This window comes from Nanorana parkeri, unplaced genomic scaffold (assembly GCF_000935625.1).
Source record: "Nanorana parkeri isolate BGI_ZX_2015 unplaced genomic scaffold, ASM93562v1 scaffold3305, whole genome shotgun sequence".
NCBI lineage: Eukaryota > Metazoa > Chordata > Amphibia > Anura > Dicroglossidae > Nanorana > Nanorana parkeri.
The window spans coordinates 46,974-55,448 of NW_017309573.1; the positions used below are offsets into that span (position 1 = coordinate 46,974).

The 8,475-nt window shown below is 46.6% G+C and overlaps 1 protein-coding gene across 1 annotated transcript in view; it reads right to left on the reverse strand.

Annotated features, from left to right (window-relative positions):
- The window catches only part of LOC108803024 (engulfment and cell motility protein 3-like), a 24,803-nt gene extending 17,141 nt beyond the window's left edge, over positions 1 to 7,662 (reverse strand). Inside the window, exons 1-4 of the mRNA XM_018574872.1 lie at positions 7,580 to 7,662; positions 2,124 to 2,174; positions 1,927 to 2,049; positions 414 to 542 (exon numbers count right to left, since the gene is read on the reverse strand). Coding sequence (XP_018430374.1) covers positions 414 to 542; positions 1,927 to 2,049; positions 2,124 to 2,174; positions 7,580 to 7,630 — 354 coding nt within the window. The 5' untranslated portion in view covers positions 7,631 to 7,662. The remainder of the gene's footprint in view (positions 1 to 413; positions 543 to 1,926; positions 2,050 to 2,123; positions 2,175 to 7,579) is intronic.
- Positions 7,663 to 8,475: the final 813 nt, after the last annotated feature.

Consider the following 8,475-nt stretch of genomic DNA (forward strand, 5'->3'; position numbering starts at 1 on the left):
CACAGGTGAGACTCCCCCCCAACCTATGCTGGATTTCCTTTGGTACACACCTGTCATATTAATGTACACCTGAGACCCCCCTCCCTGTGCCAGACACCCTTCGGTACATACCTGTCATATTGCTGTACACCTGAGACCCCCCCACCCAATGCTAGGTGTCCTCTGATGACTTAACTATATTCAGCGGGACTTCCTTCTCCTGCTCAATCAAATTTCCGTATCTCCAAGGTATAGGGGAACATGTGATATGCCCTGTGCCTCCCCACGATGGACATGAGGTCATACCTTAGTGATCAATCACCAACCAATGTAAGTATTATCAGTAATTGGCGGTGACAACTCAGGTTGAAAGAGATGCTAAGGACAGGTTTGGACAGATTTCCCTCCGTACTCTACATAGGGTCACTACTTACTGTGAAGCCAAGCTTGCGGAATTCCTTGGCACAAAGTGAACGTCGTTTCTCAGTGGACATGTGACCTTCTTCATCCCCCTCATTTGGAAACGCTGAGAGTCGAAGGTTCTGGAGCTGTTGACGCTGCCCCTAAAAGAGAGGAATTAGGAAGGGTACAACATACACCAATCAGCTGGAGAGACCAAAAAATACAGCCACCTGAGACCTGGCCTTCATGGGACTTTGTAACACTGTACGATCTTCACCATACCAAGATTTAGCCGACACCCCGGGCCTCCATGGGACCATGTACCACCTTGTATGATCACCACAAAAACAAGATGTGCCTGACACTGAGCCTCCATGGGACCATGTACCACCTTGTATGATCGCCACAAAAACAAGATGTGCCTGACACTGAGCCTCCATGGGACCATGTATCACCTTGTATGATCGCCACAAAAACAAGATGTGCCTGACACTGAGCCTCCATGGGACCATGTACCACCTTGTATGATCGCCACAAAAACAAGATGTGCCTGACACTGAGCCTCCATGGGACCATGTACCACCTTGTATGATCGCCACAAAAACATGATGTGCCTGACACTGAGCCTCCATGGGACCATGTACCACCTTGTATGATCGCCACAAAAACATGATGTGCCTGACACTGAGCCTCCATGGGACCATGTACCACCTTGTATGATCGCCACAAAAACATGATGTGCCTGACACTGAGCCTCCATGGGACCATGTACCACCTTGTATGATCGCCACAAAAACATGATGTGCCTGACACTGAGCCATGGGAAGTGCCGAATGAGAGATGGGAAGTGCCGAATGAGAGCGGGGAAGTGCCGAATGAGAGCTGGGAACTACTGAATGAGAGCGGAACATTACTGGATGACAGCTGGAACATGATTGGAGACAGCTGGGAACTGCTGGACGAGAACAGGGAAATACTGAAAGAGTGTTGAGAACTACTAGATAAGAGGTAGGAACCACTGGAAGAAGGCTGGGAAGTACTGGATGAGAGCTGGAAACTGATGGATGAGGGTCGGGAAATGCCGGAAGAGGTGTGGCAAGTGCCGGAAGAGGTGTGGGAAGTGCCGGAAGAGGTGTGGGAAGTGCCGGAAGAGGTGTGGGAAGTGCCGGAAGAGGTGTGGGAAGTGCCGGAAGAGGTGTGGCAAGTGCCGGAAGAGGTGTGGCAAGTGCCGGAAGAGGTGTGGCAAGTGCCGGAAGAGGTGTGGCAAGTGCCGGAAGAGGTGTGGGAAGTGCCGGAAGAGGTGTGGGAAATGCCGGAAGAGGTGTGGGAAATACGGCTCACACTGATAACGAGGCACTTGCTGGAGAATTGTTTTCTGTTGCTTTACTTCATCTTTCAGAACTTGTGTTCCGTGCGTTTACATGAATCTGTCTTCTATCGTTCAATGTGCTAGTGAGACATAAAAGAAACGACACAAGTACATCATCCCAGGGTAACATGTCTGACCTATCTCTGGGATTATTCAGTTCCTTGTGGGGTTCTTACAGCGTCATTGGGGTCCACTGGGGTCTTCATCCGATCCTCTAGCAGGCCAAGGCTTAGACATTGCAAGACATACAGGTAATGGCTCATCTCATCTCCCAGGACAGACCAGCCATGAATAATGTGCTGCAAGGAGGAAATATTCCAGATGAATGAAATGTTCAGGAATTCTGTACCAGAGGGAGCAGCAACACTCTCACCTTATGGATGAACTGCCTCATATTCTTCTTCCCCAGATATTCCAACATCTCCTGGAAGAGGAGACAAGCAAGTTACCCATAATACACCGCTAGTGAAAAGCAGCTGCCATTCCACCCACAGGCATAGAGGGAAGCCACCACACACTTGTATTGTCTTCCCAGACACTCAGCCATTGCCCAGACACTCTCTTACCACTCAGCCATTGCCCAGACACTCTCTTACCACTCGCTCTCTATTCCCAGACACTCTCTTACCACTCGCTCTCTATTCCCAGACACTCTCTTACCACTAATTCTCTATTCCCAGACACTCAGCCATTGCCCATACACTCTCTTACCACTCAGCCATTGCCCAGACACTCAGCCATTGCCCATACACTCTCTTACCACTCAGCCATTGCCCAGACACTCTCTTACCACTCGCTCTCTATTCCCAGATACTCAGCCATTGAACATGGTATAAACAAACAGGAGGATCTCAAACGCCCACTTCTGACAAACCCTAGGGGCGGAGCCACCCTTCGTGTGCTGGACGCTGGAGAGGTGAGTTTGGTAGATCTTTTACACTTAAGCTCATAAAAGATCAGTAGAGGAACCATATGGGAGTTTGAAATATTATCACAATTTTGATCCAATTCTTTATTGTCACCAGTTATATTTTAATTATTTATTTTGCACGGATTTTAGTTAATATATATTTTTGCACATTATTGTTTTTATTTCATCCTCAAATTAGTGCAAATAAAGAACTCGAATTATTGGTTGATTTGTGAAATAAGTAGGGAATCTCCTTCATTGCAGATCCCGGCCAATCCTGTTTATGTTTCTGACACATGTACAATGAGAGGTGGTTCGTGGAGGGACCAACGCTCCATTGAGTTTATGCTGTTGCAGGGTCCCTCGGGGGTCCGAGGCAGACCCTCAACAGCGAATTAGGGGTCCCGGCCCTGTAAGCACTGCGATAGCTAAACACAGGGATCACACTGCTGTGACAGCCATTCAAAAAAAAAGTTTTAAAAAATGAGAAGAAAAGATAGTGCTGGGGAGACAAACTTGTATTTCACTCCTTGTATTGTGTGACTTATAACTCCTATAATAAAGTGAAATCCCAGACACATGATATACCCCATAAATCGGGACCAATACAAGAATGTATAATGAAGGACTTTGTTAGCGACACTCGTTATGTACATTTTATTATTGAGAAAAATTAACATTTGTTTGGTTTTTTTTTCCATTTTTCTTTCCTTTTTTTTTTTATTTTTGATTGAAATAAATTAGAATTTCTCTCTGCATTTGTCACATCAAAATAAAGCCCATTTTGTCCTTTAAAAAACGGTCTCTAATATGTGTAGGTGTCATGCATGAGGAAGATGGAAATGAGGGTTAAACAAACACAGAGCAAAAATGGCAAAATTGCTCCGCTCCCCAGGAACTCAAACAATTTCTGAAGCTGTGTCACTAAGGGGTTAAGCACATGAATGTTTCAAGTTTGAGTTATTGATGTACTTTGTAGCACAGTGATCATCTAACAAGAGAAATACAAGACACAAATGTATAGTAAACAATAGCAAAGGGCATTGCAACTTCTACACAATAGTCTCATGCGTATCCTGGCTATGAACCCATCTAGACCATATAGCTTCCCCCTAACCCTAAGGGGCCCCCTCTAGCCTTATACATACGTTTGTACATAGCTACCATCTGACTGACCAAAGGCTTTCCATTCCCAGAGTGTTGCCGACTATCCCGCTTCCAGTATATTAGCATAGAATAACAAGAGAGTAAAGATCGCATTCTAAGGCGGGGAAATGCCAAGATCTGCACAGTAAGGGTCAGGGTCCAGTAGGATCAAATTCTAAATATTAACGACTTGCAAAGCCATCCACAGCTCCGCCCCCGGCTATATCTCCAACCTTGTCTCTAAGTATCACCCTAACCGCCCCCTCCGCTCATCCCAAGACCTCCTGCTTTCCAGGTCCATCATCAACTCCTCCCATACTCGCCTCCAGGACTTCTCTAAAGTCTCTCCCATCCTCTGGAACTCTTTACCCCAACCTGTCCGTCTATCTCCCACTCTGACTGCCTTTAGGCGATCCCTTAAGACTCATCTCCTTAGGGAAGCCGATCCCACCTCAACCATTCATCCCCACACAGCTCCCTCCTCATGTATCACTGGCCCCTCCCCTTTTAGATTGTAAGCCCTCAGGGGCAGGGCCCTCCTTACCATCTTGTCTTGTATTGTGACTGTAATGTCTTCCTTATATTGTACAGCGCTGTGCTCACTGTTGGCGCTATATAAATCATGAATGCAGTACTATGCGCCCAGCAGGGTCTTATAACTGGCCAATCACAAAGGTCACTAGATCAGATTCTGTTCCATCTGCAACAACTCAGAAGTATCTAAAGTTATCGCCTAGCAGAAGGGGAATCGACGCACCTAAACGTGCCCCTGCCTGAGGGCCAATGGGGCAAATAACCTACTTCAACGTGAGTTCCTGTGTAATATCCAACCCAATCATAGAGCTCTGCCAGGGGTTAAACCGCCAAAGCGTAGAGGAGGGGTAATAAAGAGCACCTGGTGCCCCTAAAAATGTCAACACTCACTTTCCACTCTCAGACACTCAGTCATTATCCATGTGCTCTCTTACCACTCGCTCACTATTCTCAGTCATTATCCATGTGCTCTCTTACCACTCGCTCACTATTCTCAGTCATTATCCATGTGCTCTCTTACCACTCGCTCACTATTCTCAGTCATTATCCATGTGCTCTCTTACCACTCGCTCACTATTCTCAGTCATTATCCATGTGCTCTCTTACCACTCGCTCACTATTCTCAGTCATTATCCATGTGCTCTCTTACCACTCGCTCACTATTCTCAGTCATTATCCATGTGCTCTCTTACCACTCGCTCACTATTCTCAGTCATTATCCATGTGCTCTCTTACCACTCGCTCACTATTCTCAGTCATTATCCATGTGCTCTCTTACCACTCGCTCACTATTCTCAGTCATTATCCATGTGCTCTCTTACCACTCGCTCACTATTCTCAGTCATTATCCATGTGCTCTCTTACCACTCGCTCACTATTCTCAGTCATTATCCATGTGCTCTCTTACCACTCGCTCACTATTCTCAGTCATTATCCATGTGCTCTCTTACCACTCGCTCACTATTCTCAGTCATTATCCATGTGCTCTCTTACCACTCGCTCACTATTCTCAGTCATTATCCATGTGCTCTCTTACCACTCGCTCACTATTCTCAGTCATTATCCATGTGCTCTCTTACCACTCGCTCACTATTCTCAGTCATTATCCATGTGCTCTCTTACCACTCGCTCACTATTCTCAGTCATTATCCATGTGCTCTCTTACCACTCGCTCACTATTCTCAGTCATTATCCATGTGCTCTCTTACCACTCGCTCACTATTCTCAGTCATTATCCATGTGCTCTCTTACCACTCGCTCACTATTCTCAGTCATTATCCATGTGCTCTCTTACCACTCGCTCACTATTCTCAGTCATTATCCATGTGCTCTCTTACCACTCGCTCACTATTCTCAGTCATTATCCATGTGCTCTCTTACCACTCGCTCACTATTCTCAGTCATTATCCATGTGCTCTCTTACCACTCGCTCACTATTCTCAGTCATTATCCATGTGCTCTCTTACCACTCGCTCACTATTCTCAGTCATTATCCATGTGCTCTCTTACCACTCGCTCACTATTCTCAGTCATTATCCATGTGCTCTCTTACCACTCGCTCACTATTCTCAGTCATTATCCATGTGCTCTCTTACCACTCGCTCACTATTCTCAGTCATTATCCATGTGCTCTCTTACCACTCGCTCACTATTCTCAGTCATTATCCATGTGCTCTCTTACCACTCGCTCACTATTCTCAGTCATTATCCATGTGCTCTCTTACCACTCGCTCACTATTCTCAGTCATTATCCATGTGCTCTCTTACCACTCGCTCACTATTCTCAGTCATTATCCATGTGCTCTCTTACCACTCGCTCACTATTCTCAGTCATTATCCATGTGCTCTCTTACCACTCGCTCACTATTCTCAGTCATTATCCATGTGCTCTCTTACCACTCGCTCACTATTCTCAACCATTGTCCATGTGCTCTCTTACCACTCGCTCACTATTCTCAGTCATTATCCATGTGCTCTCTTACCACTCGCTCACTATTCTCAACCATTGTCCATGTGCTCTCTTACCACTCGCTCACTATTCTCAACCATTGTCCATGTGCTCTCTTACCACTCGCTCACTATTCTCAACCATTGTCCATGTGCTCTCTTACCACTCGCTCACTATTCTCAACCATTGTCCATGTGCTCTCTTACCACTCGCTCACTATTCTCAACCATTGTCCATGTGCTCTCTTACCACTCGCTCACTATTCTCAACCATTGTCCATGTGCTCTCTTACCACTCGCTCACTATTCTCAACCATTGTCCATGTGCTCTCTTACCACTCGCTCACTATTCTCAATCATTATCCATGTGCTCTCTTACCACTCGCTCACTATTCTCAACCATTGTCCATGTGCTCTCTTACCACTCGCTCACTATTCTCAACCATTGTCCATGTGCTCTCTTACCACTCGCTCACTATTCTCAACCATTGTCCATGTGCTCTCTTACCACTCGCTCACTATTCTCAACCATTGTCCATGTGCTCTCTTACCACTCGCTCACTATTCTCAACCATTGTCCATGTGCTCTCTTACCACTCGCTCACTATTCTCAACCATTGTCCATGTGCTCTCTTACCACTCGCTCACTATTCTCAACCATTGTCCATGTGCTCTCTTACCACTCGCTCACTATTCTCAACCATTGTCCATGTGCTCTCTTACCACTCGCTCACTATTCTCAATCATTATCCATGTGCTCTCTTACCACTCGCTCACTATTCTCAACCATTGTCCATGTGCTCTCTTACCACTCGCTCACTATTCTCAACCATTGTCCATGTGCTCTCTTACCACTCGCTCACTATTCTCAACCATTGTCCATGTGCTCTCTTACCACTCGCTCACTATTCTCAACCATTGTCCATGTGCTCTCTTACCACTCGCTCACTATTCTCAGTCATTATCCATGTGCTCTCTTACCACTCGCTCACTATTCTCAACCATTATCCATGTGCTCTCACCACTCGCTCTCTATGTTCTCAGACACTCAGCCATTGTGGATTGGCTCTTTTACTTTTGGCTCTCTCACCACTCAGCCATCATTTGTGTGTTCCCCTTACAGCTCGCTCTCTATTCCCAGACACTCCTCTATCATCCACATCCATGCTTTTACTTACCGCTCGCTCTCTATTCCCAGACACTCCTCTATCATCCACATCCATGCTTTTACTTACCGCTCGCTCTCTATTCCCAGACACTCCTCTATCATCCACATCCATGCTTTTACTTACCGCTCGCTCTCTATTCCCAGGCTTCTGGAGCAAAGCCATAAGCAGAGCCATGACTTTAGTTTGCAGAGGCGGGTTCGGCCTGCAAGAAATGGACAGTTAGAGATTTGAACCGTGACACAAATAGTAACAATCACACAGTTCGGGCTCATGGAGGAGCTCGCAGTCCGTTCTATTCAACACTATCTCTTCCATGTCTCCCAGGTCTCAGACCCAGCTGGCAGCTCATGAAGTGGTCCTGGCCTTCCCAGTCCTCTGTGTGACTTAGGGTTAGGCTTCTCTGGATTTCCATGATGTAGGTCATGTCCCAGACCGTGCTATTCCCGAGTCTTTCCACCAGAATCCTTCACACATCACCTCATTCTCTATATGAAGGTCACTGTCATCTCCTTCTGTGTGTCTAGGGGGTGCTACTGTAACCTCAATGCTGGGGGGATCACCATAATATGGAAATGTGCTCTAATCCCTATTCTATTATTACATGTGTATGTCATTGTGAATGTTCCGTCACGACAATGCAGATCATCAACCTCAAAAACATGTGTTACTGCAGAGCTAGTGCAAAGGCCATTTGGAAATCAGTCAGCTGATCTATAACATTGATGAAGGGATTCCTGTGACCACACAGAGGTCTGGAGATGGGGCTACTCTCAGCAGGAAGCACAGGATGTATTGTATCCTGTAGAAGAATATAGTCCCATACCTCAATACTGGGGATTTGGGATCAGGTCTCTGATTGATGTACCAGGATACAGACAGGCACCTCGACACCGGGCCCAGGTCACTGCCAGACACCGGGCCCAGGTCACTGCCAGACACCGGGCCCAGGTCACTGCCAGACACCGGGCCCAGGTCACTGCCAGACACCGGGCCCAGGTCACTGCCAGACACCGGGCCCA